Source organism: Chlamydotis macqueenii, chromosome 1 (genome assembly GCF_036417535.1).
Source record: "Chlamydotis macqueenii isolate bChlMac1 chromosome 1, bChlMac1.mat, whole genome shotgun sequence".
NCBI lineage: Eukaryota > Metazoa > Chordata > Aves > Otidiformes > Otididae > Chlamydotis > Chlamydotis macqueenii.
In genome coordinates this window covers 87461952-87487210 of record NC_141556.1, presented here as the reverse complement: position 1 = coordinate 87487210, position 25259 = coordinate 87461952, and the positions used below count along the sequence as shown (strand labels likewise).

Genomic DNA, 25259 nt, shown 5'->3' with positions numbered 1-25259 from the left:
AGATATGCAACACCACCAGACGCACAGCAGAGCACATTGCTGCTCTTACACTCTCCTTTCATGCTCTTTTTATAGTTCTTTTCATGTCCTTTGTATGCTTACCTTGCTGCTTCTGCATAGTAGTGAAGTCTTCAAAGGTGAGAGTGCGCACGGGGGGCCTCCAGAAGGCGTAGGTCTCCATAATGGCCTCCAGCCCTGTCCTGTGCAATGAAAATAAAGCAAGGAGAGAAGCATGTCAGTCAGCTGGCAAGGGTATTGGTGTCAGGAAAAGAGAGCTCCGACCTCGCTTGACAGGCTGCCAGTGGCCACCAAAAGGTCAGCTTGGCGTCTGTGAATTCCTCAAGCAAGCCTTCCTGCACAGGCGCTAGCCACTAGAGTAAACTGAAATTTCCTCAGCCCAGGATTTCAAAAGCTTCTAACAGTCTTCCAGTGCCTTTTTCTTTTTTAACAAGGATCCCAAACTCTCTGTCTGCTTTGCAGGGCACACATGACTGTCAGCTCCTCAAGGCATGCTTTATCTTAGAGCAGGCTTCCACATTTTTTTTTATGCCAGCTATGATGTAAACAAGGGAGGTCTGGGATTCAGCCTTCAGAATCAGAGAGATTTTCTGAATTTTCTTTCCCTGCCACCACCTAGATCTGGGCACTGCTTTGTAGTGCTATGAGAAGCTGTCCAAAAGGGAATCTCCTTGGGTTTGGCTTTCAACTAGAAATGCATAAGAGGTTTTTTATAAAAGATCAGTGGCATCTCTGCTTTGGGTCCCTAACTCACCGCAAAGGCCAAAGAGAAAGTACCAAAGAGAAAAAGCCAAAAGTCAAATGAGAACTTTTCCTCTTGAAGGGCTGAGGTCTCAGATTTGTTCTTATTTTCACCACAGAATGCTAACTCTGCTGAAAGTCTCTAACTCCACAGGCTCAGTGAGGACATAGGTGCATTATCAGGGAAAGACTCGCGTGTTCTTTATGAGACAACCCCCTGGAGTTTCTTCCCAAGAAAGGCTCTTTGTGGAAGCTGCACATTGCTCTGTTCCCCATTCTTCACCTTCCCCTGCCTCTTTTCCAGCAGTAGGTTACAGCCCTTGCACTGACTGAACATGACTAGAGATGCTTCGTCAAATGCGAGAAAGTATCCTCTTTCAATGCAAAAGGCTCTAACATCCCCAGAGCCTCTCGTCAGATGTTGAGCTGATACTGGAGCTGCCTTTTGCTTCTGAAAATGTCTTTCTGCACGTGCCTCCACTCACTCAGTTAACTTTCCAAAGCCTCCCCGGAAGCTTGGATGCTTTAAATACATTGGAGTTGGCAAACCAAACTCTGTATTTTAAGAGGAGGTTTAGAAGAGAGGTTGTTGCATGGTGTTTATTAGCTGCTAAGCTGTTAGAAGTAGAAACAGAAGACATCTCTGCATAGCAGTCTCACACTAGTGCTGAGCACATTACAACAAAACTATTTGGTTAATACAGTGGCCTCTGCCAGCTCACGGAGCTCAGAAACAACAAGGCAGTGCAGAAGGAGAACCGATCTGCTAAGCTGGGCTCTGTGTGCAAAAGCAGCTCTTCAGCTACGGTATAACCCCCAGGATTTACTCCACTCCCTATGTGAGAAAGCCACACATGTTCAGACTCCACCTGCTTGGCACACACAGTTGGGAAGAGAATGGTACCTTTTTGCGCCCTTATGAAACGATCCCCAATCCAAACACTGAGGGAGGACTTTCTGGTACCATGTATCTAAGGGGCATAAAATGCCATGAGCAGGTTGCAACGCAACAAGACCTGCTGTTGAAAGGACCTGCCTTGGTGATTAAAACCAAGTAATACATCCAGAAATGCAGACTGAAAGTTCCAGCTGTGCTAATCCAGCTGCTCTGCATCTGCCACAAGGCTTGTACAGGAAAGCAGGGAGTCCAACTGACTAAAACCAGTGTTCACACAGTCTGTCTCAGCCATTAGATCCCTGTGCACATAGTCCCACTCTGCACCAGCATCTGACTTCTACCTCTGCTCTCATGACTCCCTTCCAGTAAAATCCAACCCCTAACAGGAGGTGGCTCAGGGAAACAGTAAAGGCAGGTTAAAGCTATTAGCCCTGCCTCTGCCTGGAGCCTGCATCATTCTCAGCTCAGCTTGACCCACAGTTCAAAGTTTCTAACTCTCTGTCTACCACTTTCCCCTGTATCAATACAGTTCTCACAAGCACCATATAATTTGTGCTCCTAAAAGAAAAGGAAAAAGGAGAACAGTTAGGAGATAATAAAAAGAAGAAATAAAAGAATAAACCCACTTTCAGGGGTTGGGCTCCACTACACCTATGAGCCCACAGAGGGTAAATGGCAGCACTGAGTGTACCAGAGCAGCTTGCAAAGCTGCTCTATTCCTGCTCTGTATGCCAGGGAAAGGAGGGATGCCACCAGGACCCACCTCCTCCTACTCCAGGGGAGCAGAACTAGAAAAGCCATTTTGCCATGGACACGGCTCCTGTCGCCCTCCTGTTTCCACACTGCAACTGCTGGCAGCAACACTGTGGCTTCACTGGATTCACAGACTGCTGTGTAATGCTCCAGGCAGCTCTGTAGGTACCTGAAGAACGGATGCCAAACTCCACAGTTGGCTTAAGGCCACCTCTTTCACCTCTTTCCTCTTCCTGCACCTTCCTTTACTCCCACAGAGATATGCACATGTTGAATATGCATTACAAAACACCCCCCCCTAAGTATGTGGGTGACAGCTCTAAGTTATTTAGAAGAATACTAGATCATCCTTTTTTTCCTGGTTTGTTTGGGCTTTTTTGTCTTGTTTTGTTTTGTTTTGTTTTTAAGTCTTTGTGAAGAACAAATATTGTGGGTGTTTCTGAAATAGTATCTAAGCAGAACACATCCTCACTGAACTTTCTGATTCTTCTGCACCTCAGACAATATCAATTAGCCTCTTGTGCTAACCTGCTAGGCACCTGCCACCCCATGTATGGAGTATTGGAGAAAAAAACAACGTGCAGTGATGCAAAAATAGCTTGGGTCAGAATGCACACTGCCTTTGTGTGACTGATTTTACAACTCCATCCCTAACCTTCCAACATTTTTTTTTCTTCTTTCTGTGATGTATTTTTATCTTTGTAAAAAAAAAAGGTGGCATGAGGGGGTGGAAATAAAGAAACTCCATTGCTGTCAACTCTAACAACCCTCTCTCCCACAGCAGTTTATTAAATTAGCATGGTACCAAGATGTCCAGAGCCACATCACAGACCTCCACCATAGGACAGAAAGGTAATGCTCTCCTAGTCAGCAGAAATATTGGAGTGATACCCTGTGTGTGTTCTAGCCTCTAACAGGAAAAACAAACCCCACCTAGCCAATTAAGAGACATTTTGGGACAGCAATAAATGCTGACAAAAATAAATAAATATATATATTATTGTTTTCAGCACTTCTGAAATCTCAGCAACTTCTTTTGGGTTTTGGTGAGGGCTGCTGGTACCAAGTGTGCTGAACATTATCCATGTGGCATCCACTTTCTCTTCCAAAGAACTGCACTCAAAATTGACTTCAAACTGTCTATCAGGCCATAAACCCTCCCCTCTCACACCATCTTTATGAAGGAAGTAAAAAAAAGTATCAGAAGAAGACTCACTGCCAGTATTATTTTAATAAGGTCAGTCCTTTAAAAGGTCTCCAAAATTCGCTCTCTCTTTTTCAGTCATTTTTTTATTTTTAGTGCTATAAAGTTTTAATAATAGGCAATAAATGAAACAGTTCCATTGTCTGAAAAATGAAAAAAGATGTACGAGCTATCTGTGCACCTCCATAATCCATCCCATATGGCCGACCTTGCCATTCCCGCTGCACGTGGGATTCAGGTCATCATTTCATTGTTCACTGGGGAAGTCAAACTATTGGCTCCAAGAACCCTCCTCGCTCACTTACCCTAGACAAAAGCTCAAAGAGCATTTCCAACACAAACAACTTTTATCCACCTCAGCTGCCCACATCTGAAAGGAAAGTGCTGTTGCTTGCCTTCAGCTGAGGTTTTTTTTATTCCCTCACCCTGCTGGGTTTCCTGACTGTTGTCCCTCCTGGCTTCCTCCTGGATAAGGAGCTCCCCCAAGCATCCCACTGTCAAATGAACTTTACTCAGCCTCCAAAAATAGACTCTGTGGCATTAAACCCGCACCCTCGCTACCCAGACATTTGGCTAGCTGAGCTCCATATGTCAAAAACTCTGGTTCTCAATCTCTTGAAGTTCAGGAAAGCAACCAAGTAATACCTGCCTTGTACGTACATTACGTAGGTATCCTTTCACCACCAGGATCAGTGCTTTTGTTTCACTTTTACAGATGCTTCATGTGCTTTTGCAGACAAAGCACAGAGCTACCAAAACTCATGTAGAGGGGATGTCTAATAAGAGGGAACTAAGACTCAGCCTTCTAACACAGGCTAACTCCCTATCTCATCAAGGCTGATGGCTAGATTTCTGAACGCTGTTAGTTGACATGGTTTGAGTGCTCCAAGACTGCAAAACAATGTCCAGCTGCTGTTCGTCTCATTCCCTCTGAAATACCTCACTGCTCCTTCTCCCAGTGCAAAGATTGAGGCAGTCAGCTGTGAAAGGAGACAACCATGCAAGCAACTGAAGGAGATCCAAGAAGGGATCCATTAAAAGATCACTCTCCCAGATGCATACAGGCAGTTACATTGTGATGGGCTGTCCCCAGGGCAGCAGGATTTTAGCAGTCTCTTGTACTAATGAAGGCAGAGCACACTCACCAGGAAACATACTGGAAGGTTGTGAGCTGACAGAAGTGAAAGATTTAAAAGGGAAACTAGTTTTAAAAACAACAGTCAACCCCGTAATTTCTGCAGCAGGCAACAACAGTGCAATGATATCAGAATAAGAAATCAGTGAAGGAAAAACATCCATCTCCATTTCATGGAAAAGCCTCAACACAAAGCAGAAAGAAAATGTCCTTGGGAAGAAGTGGCCTAAGAGTCCTTCTTCTGCCACCACACTCTATTTTATCCAGTGTTTGGTTTTTTCCTCCATCATTTACTGGCAAACTCTAACCATGACTCTGATTCAGTATCCCGGTGTTGCTGGGATATTATGCCCTGGAGCAGCCTCAGACATTCTGTAGCCCCTGCTGCTGCCACACTATTTTTTTTTCTTTTAAGAACTTATACAGAAGACCTCTTGGATGTATACTACACTTGCCTGCTTCACAAATGGCCCCTTTTGCAAATTACCCTGTTTCTTTTTCAAAGGAGGTCTACATTTTCAGTGGGACGTTCTCCAGCTACAGCCTTGTGCACCATAGCTGACCAAAGTTGTTATGGGGATGTGGGAAGCTACAGAACATCACAATTGTCGCTCCAGTTGACCAGTGATCCTGATGACATTAGAAAGTCACGAGGGGAAGAAGAGCCAACCAGCACAGTTAAGTCCCATTTGGAGACTCCTTTCCATACACAGCTTGAACCTTAATGCTTTTCTCCCTCCTACATGTACATCTATGTATGTGTCCTCTTTGAAGGGAGCAGCTGAGTGTTAGAGTGTCCTCCGCTAGTTGACAACAGCGGTGCAACCTTAGCCAGACCACTGCTTGTGAGGCAGGCGCCTGGCTGCTATATATGCTTGCAAATACCTTTGCCTGTTTTTTCTTCCTAAAGCCTCAGGCTGCTCTCTTTGATGTGTAATACCTTAAAGATTTTAATTCCTCTTTACATCAGCAGAGAGCCTTACTGAGCCCTCCCCACAGCTGCAGCCGTGTAGCAATTTCCTGCCCTTTCTTAAATCAATGAGCTACAAAGATCAGTAATTCCCAACCTTTTCAGGAAACTGTCCAAATTCACTGGGCTAGGACCTTATTAATGCCTTCCACGTTCATCTAGCCCACCACGTACCTGGAACTGCATCAATCCCTATTCTAAACCCAGCCTCTAGTGCAGCTGTATGTCCACACAGAGGGAAGACCTTGTGCTTGAGGCACATACTACTTCCCCCACACAGGAGAGGAAAGCAGAGTAAAAGTCACAATTGCCTTAAATACCAGAACTAATGCTCACGGCGGGAATTAAATAAGGGTAGTGAGACCTTTTCACATAGTTACATTAAGATGAGAACAGAGGAGCTGAGCGAGGAAGCCACTGGGTCAGAAAGATGTCTTCTTTGTGATCATGGAGAGTGTAGCGCTTACATGGTTGATGGGAAACACAGGGTGGTTGCCCCTTCACTGAATGCTTCCCATACCAAACCATGAATGAGGTAGCGGTCCTGGTGAACACGCACAAGAGGAACGTGCAAGTAAATACTGAATTATAGTGCCCATGGAGACAGCAAATGAGGGCTATGCATGCAACTTTCACTCTGGTCTGCATACTCAGAGCGTTGCTTTACAACCCTAGGGTTCTTGACACATGGTCATATATGTCTAATTCTATAATTGATTTAACTTTTAAAGCCTTTGTCATGCTGATTTAAAGGATACCCACAACATTTAGATCTGAAATATTTAGATCTGCTGCACACTCTGCTGCATTCATGAATTGCAGAAGAAGTTGAAACTTTTCTTTTGGGCTTTCTTATTCTTTTTTGATAACCCTGTAATGTCTTTTACTAATGCAAAAGGTTTTTTTTATTAAAGTTTCTGGTTTACTATTGTATTGTTGAAATATAACATATTCTAAATAATGTTTAAGGTGTTCTACTAATCTTTTCATAAAAATCCTGACAAAATTAAGCAACACAGTCAAAGTGAAACAATTTAACATCACTGGAGAAAAACTGAAATTGTTTGAAACTAGAACATTTTTGCACTTTTATCCTGTAAACCTATCAGAAACTCAATTTTTCTCCTAATGTAAAGAAGAATTTATGCTCCAAGTTTTGGAATTTCCTGTGAAAACTAAAATTTTAAAATGTCCTTCAGTCAGTTCTACATATAATACAAACCAAGCAAAAGTGTATAGGCCATCTCTTCTACAATGTTCCTTGTTTTGTAGAGTACCTATTTGTCTGTTTTACAGTCTGCAATCCTCCATTTTTCTATCACTGTTCATTTTTGCAACCATTTTTTTTTAAAGAAACTCTACAGTATCTTTACAAGTTCATTTATTTTACCTAATTCTTTGGATATCACGACACCATATCAGTAAATGTTTACTGATAACTGTAAACTGAACAGTTTACTCATAACTTATCAGAGATGCTAAAGAACGTTTTAATTGTGTTTCTCAACAACAAATAGAAAAGCTCAGAGGAACATCAAAATAATAGAAATGAGCATAAATTCTATGATTCTATGATAAATTAATTATCCAGCAGAATAAAAAAAAAATATCAGCAAAATATATATACAGAAGAAAACAGTCTTGAAAATAGTAGTAACAGAAGGGCTACTAAGGTGGCAGTGAAAAGGAAATTAAACATACAACAGCAAAAAAATACAGTCACAGAAAAAGTGCTGTCATGCAGGAAAGTTATAAGCTGTCTTTACAGACATGTTGTCTAAGAATATCTAAAACTCTCTGTCAGGGTTCTGTCAGGATGCAGGCAGAGGTAGGAGCAGCACTGGAGGAGACTTCTGAGAAGAAATTGGGTCAGCTGGCTAACCTGGAAAGTATTTTCTCAGGAAGTCATCATTACACATTAGATCTGTTTAGGCAAAGTAAAACAGCCCTTCTGATTCCTCTAAGAACTAGTCTACAGCAAACTTCTCTGGTAAAAATTAATTAGGATCACAAAACACCTTCCTCGGCCTTAGACACGTGCCCTGTACACTCATCAGAGGAGGGAGAGAAGAGATCAGTGAGGAAACACAAACAAGCTCTTGTTACCTGTTTCTCCCAGAATCTCTGAAACCTTTAGCGAAGGGGTTCCTGTCAATTTTTAATCTGGTGATCTACAAAGGAAGAAAAAGAGAATTAGTTGATTTCTCCTATTTTTTTTTCTTTCAACAAATGAAAATTACTCATGATTACCACTCTTGCCTGTATGATGGTCTTTCATACTTATTTTCCCAGACTTACATTAAAGTTGCCCTTCCATTATCCATGAACAGATTATCTGATTACCAAATGAAGAGTGCCAGAGGCAGAACCCTGGCAGCATTGGGAATCTCGGCACAGCGCTGGGCCTGAGAAGCTGTTCCCAAAGGAAGAGCACACCTTGGACCCAGGTGCAAAACCCCAGGAGCTATAACTCATCAACAGCTGTGTGATTTGGGAAGCAGGCATACTGCTCAGGTTTGGCTGGTATCTGGGTTATCCCAGCCTCAACACTCTTAGATATCCAGCAGCCGGATGCACTCATGGGCCTTCAAACAACGCTAAGGAGAAAAGGCCAAGCAAAGCACAGGCTACATCCTCCAAAGATGACAGTTGGCCACCTGGTCACATACACAAGGTGCTACTGTTCTAGTCAGCTTCTGAGTGGCCCTTCAAGGGTTTTCTGGTCTGGAAACCACTTTTTTTTTTTTCCTTTTTTCCATCCTCTAAACAAAGAAGATGACAGCTGGACTGAGCGCTTTGGGGAAATCTTTCCTCCTGCTTTATTTTTAGGCATGAATTCCATGGTGGTAAATATGGAAAATAATACTGAGATTTTGACCCTGCAGCCTGTGGTATCATACTCCCTATCGGCTATCCCCCAACTTGGTGCAGCACGAGAGCTTCCATCTGCCAGCCTCACCTTGTCCCCAAGACCCTGTCTTTGGAGAGAAAAGAGAGCAAGATCTCCAGATCCTATCAAATTGGAGAGGTTTTTGCTGAAACTGCTCAAAAGGGACTAGTTTAATACAGGCGGATCTGAAGCGGATTTGCAGGTGTTTTGCTTCTGTCAGAACCAAGCCCTTACTCTGGATATTAACCTCAGATCTGGAATGCAGCTCCTATTTTTGCAGAAGCTTAATTTGTGAACTTAATTTCCGCTAGCCTGACTTTGCAGCTGTCCTGGGACTTGTGTGTACAGAGACAGATATGTTCTGTGGAGGATGGAATTACAGCAGAGGGAATCCCTGTGGTGGATTTGCTAACATTTTACAATTGTTTCCAGAGATGCTTCTCCCAGTAAGGCAAAGTTTTACAGCCACTGGAGGGCATGCAGGCAGATTCAGAGGATTTAAATTTATTTTTAAGAAAATATTTCTCCAACCCACCATAATCTCCTTTACTGGTATTATAAAAAATGTCCCCTACTCCCCCCTCCCTCCCCCCCTTAACTTCCAAATGTTTGGAATTCAGAGAGACTGGAAGAAATTTCAGTGCTTCTTTAAGATGAGGTGCTTACAGTGCCAGTGTCCTCCCTCAGCACTTCCCTTACCTATGTAATTATGTCTTAAGATCTGATCATTAGGGAAGAGTGACAGGGTTATTTCTCGTCATTTATTCTACTTTCTCTATCGTCTTTCCACCTCTGGTCTACAGTTAAAAGTTTGTGGAGTACATGCCTTTGGGTGAGGGGGGCAGGAAATTTCCAGTGCTGCAATGACAGCAAACCCAGCATTGCATTGCAGTTTTATTTTTTTCTGCTGGAATAGTTGATGCATTTTGGATCCAAATTTAAGTCAATTCAGGGGGATGAGACTGAGAAAAAGTTTGGAGTGGGTATCCAGAAGCAATCATGGGAACACTGTCAGCACATGCTCTTGTATGTTGCAAAATAAAAACTCTATAACAAGTCACTAAATTGTTACAACTCATAATTGTTACAAATTGGTTAAACATTAACAATATGCCCTGAGCTGAATTGACACGGGTTTGGTTCTCAGTCCAAGAATGTTAAGTATAATGACGTCCACTGAGTTCATTAAGTCGTTCTCCAGAAGCACAGATGTCGTCATGGAAAAAATATTTACTTCACCATTTCTGATTCAACACTCCCCTGCAAATTATGGCAGAAAATTTTATAACCGATTTCCCTAACAGGCTTGATAACAGATTGTTTTTCTTCTAAGCTGGTTTGTACCCTCATTCTAGCTCCTAACAGTACCTTAGGCTCCCTAAGTGGACACACTACTAACACAGCAAAAAGTCTCACCAATTGAGATTCTGTTTCACAAGGCTGGGAAAAAATTACCTTACATACCCCTTTTAATGCCATCACAACCCCCACCCCAGGAAGGAGGAGAATGGCACGAAAGGGAAATAGGATGTGCACAGTACCTCTCACCTGAGAATAAAACAAGGAGTACATGTACATGAACAAGAGAAGAGGAGCAACTAGGCCCAAAGCATGACAGAGGTGGTGTGAAGGCTAATGGGAATCCCTGAAGCAGATGAGTGATACCTAAGGAGTTGGCATATGAGCAATACATAAGGAGACTATAAAGGGAACGGATGGATATGAGGAGCTCTCAATGTGTGCAATGAACATGCCTGCAGAAGTGATGAAGCAACCACCCCCTCAAAGACTAGGACACCATCTTTCACTGAAGGAGAGGAGGGAGCAAATGTGTGTAACCCAGAACAAGACCTTTCCAATCTCCTTTCTTTGCTGGTGTCTCAAAAGCTTACATTCTAAAATCTCATGTTTTGCTAGGAATTTGTTTCCTCTCAAATGTATCATTCCTTGGGAAAAATAGAGATAGAGAATTCTATATTCAAACACTAGCGTGCACTGAGATTACACTTCTTAGTACCATGAAGTCTAGTTTAAGTAAAACTATTCCAACGCAAACTACTCTATGATTCTATGGAAAAGGGCAGATCAGTAACAAAGTTCAGTAGTCAAGGTCTCTACAGATAGGATACCAGTGTGGCTACCTCTTTTCCTTATTATACCCCAATAGTAACACTCTCCACTGAGAACTGTACAAGATCTGAATCAAACATGAATTATGTATGAGAATTTCAGTTCACATGCAAAATATGAACTGTTGTTGCTTATGTTCAAAGACTTATTTGAACTTATTTGAACTTATTTTCACTGCTAAAAAAGAAACCAACTATGTGTTTTCTCCGTGAGATAACAGGTCTGGACTAGTTGTACTGCCTTAAAATTTCAGTGGAGACAGGACATTGTCATTTGCACCATGAGGCAGCAAGGAAATGTGAGCACAATACATCTCTTTATGGTTGCTCTCACCTACTTACTTTACAGTAAAAACTTCAGGCATCCTATGTGCAAGGTGGTTTTCTGGTTAGATACCTCATACCTACACACTAACGCATAGCATGCGTTTTCATTTTGTGCAGAAAAAAAACCAATGAGCCTGTAAAGTGTACATTCTCTTGAGCAACATTTCTTAGAGAAGTTAATGTCTCAAACACGAAGAGCACACTGATATTTTTATGAACATCCAACATAAAAGGAGCCTTAAGGCACACAGCTTTACCTGTTGATTTTGGTAGGCTGTCACTGTGGTGAAGACAGTCTCAGGGAAGTTGAAGGTTTTCACCCCATCTCCAGAAGGAACTGGCTTTGTAGGAGAAAGATCACTGCTGAAATCCTTACGGATGACATGAACACGGGGCTGGTACTTATGCATTGAGTGTAAAATTATCTGAAGAGAAAACAAAGGGAGAAGGAAAACAATTTTTTTTTTTTAATATTCTACACTACATCCAGATACACAAGGAAGCAGGGATGGAGTAAGGGCTAATATGAAGAAAATTACTCTTTTCTTACAAGTTCATACGAAACAAAGTTTGTGCTACGTGCAGAGAGAAAGGGGCTTTATTGCTTTACAGAGTCAGGCAACATCTTGAGGAAAAGCACTGAAGCAGAGAAAAAAACTGTAACTCTGGAGACTGGTTACAGACACACATGCCCAGCAGGACACAGGAGCATCAAAGCAGCAGCAAGGCTGGGGCAGCACACACCAGGATTAGCTTCTGACTTACATGGCCTTGATCATCAAGCTCGTTGTTGGTCAGCTTGAGCTTGTCAAAACTGACCACCTGCCTCATCCAGGTGTCTCCAGAAGCCAGTGAGTCAGGGTGGATGTAAACCCTTGGGGGCACTGGGGAGTCAGCATTGCCAGCCACCATCCACTTGGAGCTGTGATACACATACCTGAAAAAGGAAGGGGAGATGGCTAAGGGAAGTTGTCACTCAGTCACTAGAGGAACATTTCCAGAACTCCCCGTCGCCTGCCACCCTACCGCATGCAGCCCAATCTCTCATCTGCAGTCTGAGGAGAATGTGCTTTATTGCAACTTCCTACCTTCTAAATGAAAGCCAGATTACCCCTGAGCCACTTGTTCAGACTTGATGCCTTATTAAAACCACCTTTGCAGTTATTTTCCCTGTAAAACTCTGCCACATGTGCCCTTTCAACCTCTTAACCCTCTCTGAGCCAGAGTAAGAGGCTAGAAAATATGGGTGAACAAAGACCTCTGAAAATATTAATAAATGCCCTGTAATTTCTGGAAATCTGCATATCCAATAGATACGACTAAAGCAATTGATAAAACAGAATTTCTGGTTTGAAATTTTGCAAAATAGGAAATTCTATATAGTATTACAAATGTTGGGATTAGAAGAAAAAATAATTTTTGTATTCCTGGTGTTTTATGATCTTTTGCATTCCTGATCTAGCCATCTTATATATACCACAAATTTCTCTGCCACAGCTTTGCCGAGACACTTTTTTTCTTTCTGTCTTGTGGCTCCTTCAGCCCAAGGCATTTCACAAAGAGTCCAGCTAACACCTCTGAGTTCCGCCCTGTGCTACCCCTCATTGGGTCTCTACTAAACTCTGCTAAGTTATTTCAGTCCTTACCTAAAAACAGTGACTCATTTCCTGTACTTTCACAAGAAATGAAAAAAAAAAATCTGTTATTTTCACTGCTACCTTGCTCTATGTTGCTGCACAAGCTAACAAGGACAGAAACAAAGTGTAAGACTGTATATTTACTTTCCACATTAATGCTGTCAGAAGCACACTCAAAGAAAGGGGAAAAAACATCTATCTGAGAATCAGACCCTGATGCTTCCCAGGAAAAGCAATTTCCTGATAAACACTCCATACAATTTGAGAGCAAAAATGTAATATTTAGCATTTGAAGCAGAGGATCAATTCTTGAAATGTGGTGCAGTCAAGACTATTTGGGCAAAAGACTTACTCTCAGGGGTGTTTTAATGAGTATAGATAAATCACTTCTGTCTGGATAGTTTTCTGGAATGCAGAGGAGCATGAGTTTTCCAGAGTACTTTTTAGGACTGGAAGCCCATTAGTATCAGAGAAATCTCTTCTTCGTGTCTTTCAACTTAATGGTGGAGATTCACCAGAGGTTTTCTCAACAGCTCCACACTGTAGGTCAAGGTCCATATTCCCTGTGGCTGCTGTGCTGGACAGTGAACACTTTTAAAATAAAAATTACTGAATTCACTTCAGGCCAGACCTGAGGGACCCATCTTAGTTCAGCTGCTAATTGCCCTTTCCTTTCTTGCTGAAGTAGTTTTAGAGGTTCCAGACTCCCCAATGATAATTCCAGCTATCAGTTTCCTCAGACAGTCATTGCTAACCGTTTCAATTGTGAAATGCATGCTCCCCAGTTACAAACTGCTATTTGAAAAGAGCAAGATTTCAATGCAGAAGTGCAAGACAGTATATTAAACCTCTGGGTTTGTGTCTCATGATTCTGGTCAAATCAACTATGCTAGTGTAAATCAACACAGTCTGCTCCAGCATACCTTTGCAGTGGCGTATAATGGAATGTGTCTTTCCTAGGCTGCCATTGACAAGTTCTCACAAGGGTCCTACCTCTGCACCTAAAAAGCTTACCTGTATCTCTTGTTATCCACAGGTACAATGTCCATGGCAATATAATACTGCTGGTGGGGATCCAAGCCTGTAATTTTCACTCTCATGGCTGGAAACATTCTCCTAGGAAAAGAAGAGTACAAATAAGGAAGAAAATGGTGAATGAGGAAGCTGAAGGGGCTCCTTACACCTCTCTCCAACACCAGGAGCACACTACTTTAATCAGCGCAGTTCTTGGTATGATTCCTCTTAACTTGGTAGCAAAGGCTGTGGTTTGAATCTTGAATTTTTTTCCACTTAAGGAAAGGGGTAGCAGGATAACCTGCTAGCTGTGGGTAACAATACAACACTCCCAGTCAAGCACTCTCTCTGTTCCCAGCTCCTAGCAGACAGTTTTGCTATGCTCCACACAAATCGTCCTTTCTAGGCTTTTCATTACACAGATGGGCAGTGTACCTTCTTCTCACTGTTTTTCCTGTTGGCCATCCATCTAGAATTCTTCTCTCATATCACATTAAATGCAGGATCACTTGAAGTCTAGGTAGTATTTTGTTCAATCTTTTTAATAAGTGTTGTTTTTTTCTGACATATGATCTGGATGTGTCTTAAGCATTTTCTCCAGATAGGCATGTTATGAAACTCTACACCAGCAAGAATCAGTTCCCACCCTTTCTTTTCTTGTCTAAGCTCAAGCTTTGCTCTGCTGTGCACTAGTCACAGTTCTGGAGGTGTTCGTAGCTACACAATTATTTCAGTGAAAACAGCTCAGAACAATTTTAACCTTAAAACCTGTCAGAGTTAGTGTGGCTAAGACATAATTTCTCCCTCTTAAAAAATTTCTGGTAGCCCAATTGCCATTCTACACTTTCCTCAAACAGCTTACTGAGTGAATTTTTTATGCCATATTATATTTGAAACTAACACGATATTTTAATATCTTCATAAAATCTGAGGAGCTAATTGAGTGCAATGCAAAAGGAAATGAGCAGCAGAGCACTGAAAGAAATCCTGCATTGTTTCACTGACTGTTAACTCAAACCTGAGCTTTACTTAAGTTGCTTCTCAGCCCTTGTCTGAGAAAACCTTGAGATGAGGTTCTACAGGATGGTATTACTCGATTGCATGATTTCTGCCCAGAAGATACAAAGCTTTGGTAGGAGAAACTCTGAAAGTACTGGATGCTCATACAAAATTACATTCTTCTCCTCTGATAAGTAGGTATAACCTTATGGAATGAGAGCAATTTGGATGGAAGGATGATATTAAAGAGGAATTTTAAATCATAATTCCAAAATTGTGGAAAAGTGTACAAGAAAAGTTTGTCTATTGTTTCTAGGCACCATCCCTAAAAACCATTGTGACACTTTCTATTTAGTGTGCAGCAGTGAAATGTCAGAGAAGAAGATTCAGATCCCCTCCCAATATTTCTGTTTCTCAAAGCATTACCAGTGGACACACCCTGGAGGAGGAAAAAAAACAGGAAAGTTTACGTCAACACCTCCAAACATTTTTCTAAAACTTCGCACTGAAGGGATACAACCACAAGAAGCTATTTTATTCTTTCCCATCTAGGCCACATATACCCATTTGCAGAAGAGAGCAGGAAGGAGGAGGATGGTGCTCAGCCTTCATCCTACCCACAGGTCTTCCATTTCAAGCTACTGAGAAAGAAAGTTCTGACCTATTAGTAACTGCATCTGCCTCGGAAAAGTGCATTTATCGTGGGGGCAGGGAGAGCACCACCTCATAGCTGCCAAAGCACAGCTGACCCAAGTTATGACAGACATAAAACTGTCAGAAAAATTGCCTCCAGAAACCCTTCAACGAGAGAGCAGATTTGTGCAACTGATGGTGTGAGCTTGCTAGTTGAATGATTTGTTGGGGGAAAAAAAGGAATAATGGATTAGTCTTTGGTAGCTTGAGGGCATTACCTTGTTTCTACTACAATGGCTCATTAAATCTCCCAAGCCAAATGGGTGCAGGACGTGGCAATTTACAGTCCAGCTCCCCTTAATTGGAGAGAGGTGGCTTGGGAGCAGCTTAAGAGGTAGGTCATGTTTCAGAGGGTTGATGAGAAACCCAAGATTAAATCCAAGTGTCTTTGGGTCCAAGTCTGTGCACTGTTTTGGGAAAATTGAACACTGTGTCCCCCAAGAAGCTCTCTCCAAATCTGCAGCCCCGTGTAAAGTTACAGTATAGCCTGTGGGGTTGTTTGCTTATGAAATACCTTGTAAAAGATTACCACAGACCATTCAGCAGGCTTAGAGGCTAATCTCTAAAACGATCAGAGAGAGCTCAGTTGATCCCACTGCTTTCTCTGAGGTTTAAGTGTACTTTTAAAGTTTTGTAAATTAGTACTGTTTTTCTTTTTTCTGTGGGTGTAAAAGTAACTCAAGTTTCTTTGCCATAAGGATGTGGCCTGGAACTGTCACAGCAGGTCTCCAGCAGCACTGCTGCATGGAAAGGGGAAAATGGAAAACGCAAAGGCAAAGAGTGGTGACTTAGGGATGTACTCAGGTGTAATCCTGGTTAAGTCTCTGTGCTCCGTGTTTCCTCTTGGCTGGCTCTTGGCCCCCCAGAGGCACCAGCCATACAGAAAATAGGAGGCTCAAAGGTTTGAAAGGAATTCAGGCTGTTTGAGGATGGCTGTATTAATAAACAGTCAAGAACCTTTCATCTAGAAAGATATAAACTAGCTCAACAGCTACAGACATGAAGGCCGTCTGTTTTCATAGGGAACATGTGATGACATCTGATATATTTTAGGAGGAGGTTTTATATCAGCAGCAGTTTGGGATGATCAAGTTATTTATATGTTAGCTTTACCACTCAGCAGAAAAACAGTCTTCCTAAACTTAGACTGTGAACTTACACTCAGTACCCTTTTAGGGGAAATATGATGTGATACAAAATAAGTTGTTACAACTACTTTAGGACCACTTAGAAGTGTTCTTAAAAGCATTTTTGTAGTAACCGCCTTAGTCTACCCAATTCCTGTCTTCTTCCATAACAAGAATGCAGTTTATGAAACTCTGAATGTCAAGAAAGCTAATGTCATATAAAGATCTCTAAAACCTGATTAAAATAATATTTGCCAACACAGTAGTGTACTGATACGAAGAACCATGTTTGGGAACTTTCAGCAAGAAGAAGTTGGATTGTGGCAGCCAGCATTTTTGTTGTTCTTGTTGTTTAAAATTTTCATTTAACACAAAAATACAACTCAATTTTCCTTTGTGAAAACTGTTCAAAGAAGGAGGATCACTCCTTTGGATATATCCCCAAACTGGATCTTTTTTTTCCAATAGCATAAAGCTTCAGTTTCTAACCCTTAGGAGTCTCAAGGTGCCAACTCTTATCCCTGCCCCTTGAACCAGCATATGTGAAGCCTGTGTCAAGTTGGATCTGCCTTCAAAGTTGGCCTGGTTTGAGTGGAGGCATGGGCCAGATGACCTCCAAAGATCCCTTCCAACATAAATTCATTCTCTGTTTCACAACTTAGTTTTAGAAAGGGCAATTCCCCATTGGAGATAAGAAATTAAAAGGTACCTGGCAGGTTGTCTCAAAACATAAAAGCAATTCCTTGAAGCTCTTCAGACATTGGAAATATTCCCATACAGCTAGCTTAGTGAGCAGAAGTCAGATGAGAGTTTAAAAGGACTGACACCATTTACTGTACAGCTTTTGTGACTGTTTGGTGTAACGATTTATACACTGCGTAAACAACAATTTAACTTAAATAAGATAAATTTACTTAAGGATGACATCTGCTAAATGCAAACCCTAAAATGAAGGGACATGCTCTTCAATTGTAGCAAAAGACAATTTGTCTGTTGACAGTGACAGACAGAGTAGTCATTTGCTAGTCATTAAAAAATCTAATTGAGAAACTCTGCAAAATAATCTGATTTAAGTTTGCAGATTAAGTGTGTACGGTTGTTTACAATGTGCCTGAGTTTACAGGGCAGCCTGAAGTTATCATTGCTGTTTTATACCTCATATTTCCTTACATTTAAGACTGGTACCAAATGTATATTTATTTATAAAAACAAACCTGTGAGAAGTGAAAGTGAGGCAAGGCAAGGGAAGGGAAGGGAGGAATGCCTTTCTGTTTCCCTCTTCAGCGTGAGATTGTGTAGAGCAGACGTTTGTGTTGAAAGACTGAGGGCAGGGTTGGGGAGTAAAAGGATTTATTGTTTATGAGGGAGAGGGAGCTCAACAGATCTTCTCAGTAGCTCCCAAAGGGGACATTTTTCTGGAAGCTGGAGAAAGCTTATCTGGCCCACTGGGCCAGGACCTCTAGGCAGCAGCTTGGTAGCTGCAGCCTGCCAGCCCTCACTCTGAGAAGTCCTCTCCATGGGGCCCTTCAGCTTCAACAGAGCTTTGCAACAAAATCCCTGCTGCTATCCCTAATTGAAGAGCACTGTAGCGTCCTTCCTTCCTTCCACTGGGGAAAAAAAAAAAAAAAAAAGGTAATGTAAACACCCCCAAGTACACTTTTCAAACAATTCAGACTCCTGGTTTCAGGGAGGCAAAGAAACTCCAGACAAAATACCATTTAACGTATTAGGAGGCACAGAGGAGTCAGGAGAGGACAAGTTCTCCTGTTCTACTCACTGCTGGCTTGTTCCACTCTTATTGCTGTGCCCAGCCGCAGCACTTAGGTTTGAGTCATCTTGCAATACAGATATGCCAACTATGATATGACAGATGAGATAATTTCCCTCATTGTTGAGACCGGATCCTGGTTCTGTAACAGGTAGAACTTGGGTCCCCAGAGGAATACCTCCTGGCTGTGTTTATGTGCGTGGTCACTCTCGTATAATCACCTCCATAAAGAGTACGCAGTGCTTCCCTTCCAGAGCAGGACTCCAAGCACTCCTTACAGTGTATCCCCCCAGTAATAAGCACACATTGCGTTCCCTTTTGGCAGCACTTCTATGCAGCAGTTGACTAACAGTTACCCCTGCAGCTCAGATGACCAAAGGCTTTAGCTAGGGATTGTAGTGGTGTGGGAGGGATTCAAATTCCTCTGCTGATGTTGCCAGGGTCATGCACGATCACGTGAAGAGGAGCAGAGGAAAAGAGTTAAAGTTATTTCAGGACTAGTTGCTTAAATGAGTATGACCAGCGGCCTAAGTTGAATTTACTTTAATTTTGTACAGAGTCTAACGTTTTCTTTCAAAGAAAAAGGAGATAAAGGTGAAGATTTGAATGCACTGCAGCTAACAGAAAGCTATTTGCATCTTTTGCCCAAAGAACAAAGGAGTCTTGTTATAAGCATCTTATTAAATTCTGAATAACAACTTTCTGATGGAAAGGAAGAAAGGAAAATTTCTAAGAGGACTAAAGTAGGTTTATGGAAACAGACAAAAAAAAAAGACATCCATAAATACAGCAACAAGAAAAGAAAAAAACAAAGTAGAATTAAATGTGAGTAGGAGGGGGAGTCTGAAAGTTAAAAAGTGTAGGCCTGACGTAGGGAGGATATAGCTCCAGAAATATGTTTTAAATGAGAACGTAGGTTAGAAACTAGCATTACGCAGTAAGAGCAGAAAGACATTGTGGGGTCAGAAAGGAAACAAGCAGTGCCTTGCGAGTCATAGAAAATTAAGGAGCAGCTGTAGTTTTAGGCAACTGAGTCTGTAATTATAAGGACTTTCAAAACAAGAAGGTCTTGCAGGACTCAAACAGAGTTTCCAAAGAGAAAGCAACAAGAAGAGCAAAATCTTCCCTGGGGAAGAAAGAAGTTGCAAATTACACTGTGCACCTCTAACAATTTCAATAAGTAGTAGAAATCTTCAGGAAATAACACCAGTTCTGCTCTTTTTTTTTTTGCCAGAAATCATACAATCTAATCTATGGGATGCATCATATATGACCCCATATGGAGAAATAGGACTGCTAGACTCAGCTCTCTCTCATCACAGACACATCCTCTCTGAAAGAAAAATATTTAATCTGAGAGGTTAAACATTTAATTTGTGAATTTTATCATAGCTATCAAGACTATTACAAATAAACAAATGAACTACCTAAACCTAAAGAAACTACCAAACTCTTCATTATACTTTGCAATGGTTAACCTACAAATGTAGTCAGTAGGAAAAAAAAAAAAAATCCCTCCAATATTGTTAACATCATTTCTGGAGAATAAATCATCAAGCAGAAAAAATACAAATATTTAGTAGCAATATAGATTTTGTGCAGGCAGCCAGTGATGAGCCAATTGGCCATCAGGACACAAGTAATGATAAGCATCTCCTTTCTGGGAGAAAGAATGTTATGTAGGATTGTAAACAATATATGATTTGCACAGTAAGTTATGACTCTATATTGTGCTACATGGTCTCTCACAAATGGAATCATTATTAAGACTGGAGTTTGAAAAGGCACTTGAGAACGGAGAATGGTATTTACAATGTTATGGAAAAAGATCTTCCAAAGAGAAATATTCTTTAGAGTACTTACAGGTTTCCCTATGTCTATTCCCTACTAAAAACTATCAAAATATATATTGTTTTGGACTCATTAAAATAAAGTTAGGGTGTCTGTCTTTCTTAACATGTGCTGTTAAATACATCTGATGTCTGACGGCTGCATAAATAGGGAAAGAGATATTTCATCAGAAAACACAGACCAACGTTTTCCCCAGAGCATAGAGACCTGTCCTCTAAAACGTGAAAATGAACATCTTTGAGCCAAAATCTAAGAAAATAAAAACTTTTTTTTTTCCCTATTTTGGGGCCAGGTTGAAGCAAAAAGAAAAAAAAAAATCAGGCCAGGGAAGTGACTCTGGAATGGTTTGGTTTAGGATGCGTCTTTGCTAAATGGGGGTCATTTTTCTTGGCATGGTTCTCCACTGGAATTGTACTTCAGCTGCATCACATACCCACATGGAAGGAACTATGCACATCTCACAACAATTCTTAATCAGCTTCCTCTTATTACTGTGTCATTAGGGAAAGGTATCTATTGTTTGTTATGATGATATGCGATGTGGGAAGCCACATTTGTCAGAAAAGCAAAAGGCAACATTAATGGCAAGTTGTGAACCATTGCTGACATGAAACATTTCAATTCGTAAGTGTCAGAATACATTGTTCCAATCAACAAATAAGAGTTTATAGCTCAAAGACAGCAGAAGACAAATTTCAACAAGAAGTTGGACCAAAAAAAAAAAAAAAAACACCAACCAGCAATGTATTCTATATTGTAATTTCTTAAAAACTTGTAAGGAACTACAGAATCTTTTTTTGTATATGTGCATCAGGTTGAGAAATTTCTCGTTTTCTAACTGATCCAAAGTACTTAATTTCATTATGTTATATCTCCCCAGAATATTTCACTGTGGTTTTTTCTATTAATGCTTCCTTCTCCAGGACCTCTGCCAATGCTCTGAAGGCTTTTGTGAGAAGTTGCATTGAAATATTTGCAAAATTGCTGTGGCATTGATGTTGCAATTTTTTTGAGTGTTTTTTTTTTTAAAAAAAAAAATTGTAATTAGGGTATGGCTTTTTAAGAATCCAGAAAGGTCAGCTACTTCATTCAGAAATGTGTGAGCTACTGAGATCAATCTTCATACTGCTAAACTCTGGGCATTTTAGTGTCCACTGGTGCTGACAAGCTTCAAGGTATTTATCCTGCTGTTAAATCTATCTACTCCATGTATCATAAGAGAATTAATTATAGTTTATCCGACAGGTAAAAATATATTATTTTAATTTTCTGAGCCGGCATGGCCTAGGCACCAGGATAACAAAGTCAGAAGCAAGGAATTTTATTCTGTCCGTGTCATATTTAAAGATGTGGACAGATAATTTAATCTGCTTAGGTCTCAATTTCACGCCCTATGAAAAGAGGATAATAATAATTTTCTCTACGTCCTCTTTAATGTCTCCAGAGAAACAGTGTTGCACAATAGCAAGTGTTATAACTCCTGTTACTTTGCCTCTTCCATTTGAGGCAGAAGAGCAAAACCAGCTGCCCGCTCTGTACTGATGTGAGATATTTCCTATGCCGGTGAGATTCTAGATCTAAAACTGGGAGCTAATCTGGTTCTGATAATCTTCTTCGGTGATTATCTGGGTTGTTAGTCCAATACAACTTTCCTTAAATTATCTGGACTTCCTGGGGCTACAGAGCAATAGTTCTCACTTCACAAGAACATAAAACAACACGTCTAGGTGTTCTGGCAAATTCTGAGAGCACAGAGATGAAACAAAATTATGAACAACAGAACACTGTGTTTCTTCCCCAAAACTCAGGGAAAATTCCCTCCTGCTTGTCTGCGGAAGGGGCAGAACAGCTCCTGGCACAGTCACGTGGTTTGTTCGCCTTGACTGGCTCTGTCCATGGTACTGACTTCCATCTTCACAGCGTCAATCGGAATTAAAACATCATTAGGCAGGAGCAAGGAACATCATGATAAAGCAAATATGGCTAAAAATCTGGTGTGGTTTATAGTTTGAGGGATCTTGAAATTTATAGCTAGTTTCAGGTTGTGTTTTGGCAGACAGACTTCTAGCCATTTTTAAATAGTAGACAGCAATGAAGATCTTACTAAGATCTTCATTGACTAAGAGCATGGCAGGGCGAGTTTTTATTCTTAAAAAAATCTGGCTTATTAGTGGCTCTTCCTAACCTCAGCTGACATGGTATGAGTTGCAATAGCAGAGGGAAACATTAAGCCTGCACATTTTTTATAAAGGAAGTCATTAACATTTTATCTGTTTAGAACTGCAGGAAGACATTCATTTGGCACAAAGGTGAGTTTGAATTTCATTATATTTGAGATTAAATCAACTGGCTTGTGAAGCGCTATGGGAACTTGAAAGGAAACTCAAATGGCTCACCCCCAGATTCATAACTCATCTGAAATTCAGTACAGCCAACAGCACAATGATCATTTCCTGATTTATTTGCTCAAAGGAAAGATTATCCTCAATAGTTTCCTGCAGCTGCCAGTTCTTCTTTGGAGCCACTGATTCAAGCAGTAATATGAAACAACTTTATGTGTCTTAAGAAAGCTAGTAGGAGATACAGCTGTGAAACTCTGACAGCTATTTAATTTTTCCTGCATATTTATTCCTTTGGCTTATCAAGAAGGGGAAAAAAAAAGTGGTTTTTTGTTAAAAAAAAATAATTTAATTACTTTGTTTTATTATGATCTTTTTTTAAACTAGATAGAAAGCCAGAGATATCTTACCTGCCTGCTTTCGTGATGATCATCTCTGTCCCAATGTCATGAAATCTTTTCCAGAGGTCAGCACACTGCAGCTCTACCTGGATCTCTTCCATGGATGAAGGTGGAGGAGGCTGAGGGCCTGAACCACCAGATGTAAGGTCAGAATGTGAGCCAAATGAGCAGGATGTCCTTTCTGCCAGCACCTCTGTGTCGGACCCAGTGCTCTGCTCTGAATCTGCAAAGTAAACACATCAGGTAAGACACATCAGTTCTACCTGTCATGAGTGGAAAAGGAAGGGAAGAGGAAAGCCAATAAGGGAAGTGCTAAAGAATAGGACAATGGTCTTTTATATATATATATACACACACACATATATATTTATGGTTTGTTGTGATTTATGGCCTCATTTGAGGCTTTGGGTTTCCAACATGACATCTGGTATTTTGATAAAGTTTTAGAAACAGCTGAAAAAAGGACCCTCAACACAACACATAAATAGTAACAAGCATCACCACAATGCTGGGAATGGAGTAAAAAATATAGATTTAAAAAAAATAGAAATGAAAAAAAATTAATTCAACCCATAGTTTCAATCCAAGATTAGATGGGCTCACTGGAAAACTACATTCCATTTAATTGAATATACGCCCACCCTACTATTGAAGAGTTGGTTATTTTTAAAAAACACATTTTTTTCCTTTTAATATCCTTGTCATCAAAAATAATGAGCATTTTTTTATTTTGCTATTTGGCAGCACCATTTTGGAAATGTGTTTTATTTTCTTCTATAATATCTTTTTTGGAACAATGATATTTCCTGAGAAAACAACCATGCAGCTTTTGGTGAGGAAAATGCTCTAGGCTACCGAAGGACAAAAGGGGAGATAGTAAACATATGGAACATGTTACCAAGGAAAGCAATTGAAACAAACTGCAGAAAAGAGCACGAGACAGCCACCTCTCTTTATGGGGAAGGAGATGAAAAAGGTTTGCTCAAAAGATGAGCAAACAAACAAAAAAGTGAAGTTTGACTAGTTCAAAAGTCCACATTGGCATGTTGAGTCAGATGGCCATTTTTTTGGAAAAACATCTCATGTATGTATTACGTAGGTATGGTGTGTGTATGTGTGTGTGCATGTATATATATATGTGGTCCTAGCTCTCATAGCATAGGGCTAAACTGGAATTTCGCAAATAGTAGCATTGTTTTGCAACAGGGTGCACACCCACGTTACATCAAAATAATTCACAATACATTCTGCAAAGCCATGTGTTTATGCTTTGAACCTGACTTTTAACAAATTGGCACTAGTAGTATATAGATGGTTGTCAGAGGAATAAAGTGATGTGAAGCACTCAGTCAAATGGCTCAAGAAGAGCTTTGTAGATTTCAGAGATGGTATAGAAACAATACTTTGAAGTGTCTTCATTGATCACCTAAATAGGAGGATCCCAGTGAAGGAATAAAACAGCTATTTATATGTATTCTCTGCGCTTTAAGAAAGAAAGAGATGTCTCTGTTTGAAGGGGAAACTTAAGGAGACAAAAAGAAACAATCTGTGTTAAAAATGTGATTAAATCACCCATTCCTTCCATACCAAGCAAGTTCCAGAAACTCTTTAATAACCCTAAGGTCATGCAGGCTGAGTCTCAGATTTAGTGTTTCTGAGAGGCAGTGTCTCCTGGAGCAGCTTTTGCACCAGTACAGAGGGCCATAGTTAAGAAGAGGCTGGGAGTGAAGATGCCACCTGCCCCACCTCCTGCTATATGGAAACATTTATGGAAAATTCCTGCTGCTGCAGTGGTATGGACATAAACTGTTTCTCCAATAGTATATGAGAAACTTACAGCTCCAGTGCAATCAGGAAGCCTTTATCTTCTGCAAGAACCCTAGCTGAATATGTTATTGGATAGTGGACTTGCTTGAAGGACATTTTCAGTAAACTTTGCCAACAATTTAGACAATCTGCCTGTACAATGTAGAAATTCTGTAGGAAATCAGAAAGGTTTGGTATGTATTGCTCCCAATATATTTTTAATATGGAGTCCTTAACGTCTCCCAATGACTTCCGAGTTGGGCTAAAGCAGTAACAGGTCCATCACTCTAAAGGAGCAGCACAAACCTACCAACAGAGGATTGTTACATAGATGCCAAACCTGATACATCCAAACCTGATACCCTAGACACAAGCTGATTCAAGATAATATGAGATAACCTGCTGAGATTCTGTGACCACAAGACAGAGAACCGATCTGAGAGTAGAAAGGAGCTGAGACATTTGCTCCCTGCTTCAGGACCCCAGTGATGCAGGACCGAAGTGAAACTTACCTGCTTCCTCTAGCTCAAATTATTCCACCTGAAAATGTAAACCTAAG

At 40.8% G+C, this 25259-nt stretch overlaps 1 protein-coding gene across 2 annotated transcripts in view; it reads right to left on the bottom strand.

Annotated features, from left to right (window-relative positions):
- The window catches only part of TBX15 (T-box transcription factor 15), a 101320-nt gene that overhangs the window by 16931 nt on the left and 59130 nt on the right, over window positions 1–25259 (bottom strand). For both annotated transcript variants that reach the window (XM_086760606.1, XM_086760612.1), the window contains exons 3-8: window positions 22904–23117; window positions 13717–13818; window positions 11831–12002; window positions 11323–11490; window positions 7826–7890; window positions 103–200 (exon numbers count right to left, since the gene is read on the bottom strand). In XM_086760606.1, the coding sequence (XP_086616732.1) occupies window positions 103–200; window positions 7826–7890; window positions 11323–11490; window positions 11831–12002; window positions 13717–13818; window positions 22904–23117 (819 nt within the window). The remainder of the gene's footprint in view (window positions 1–102; window positions 201–7825; window positions 7891–11322; window positions 11491–11830; window positions 12003–13716; window positions 13819–22903; window positions 23118–25259) is intronic.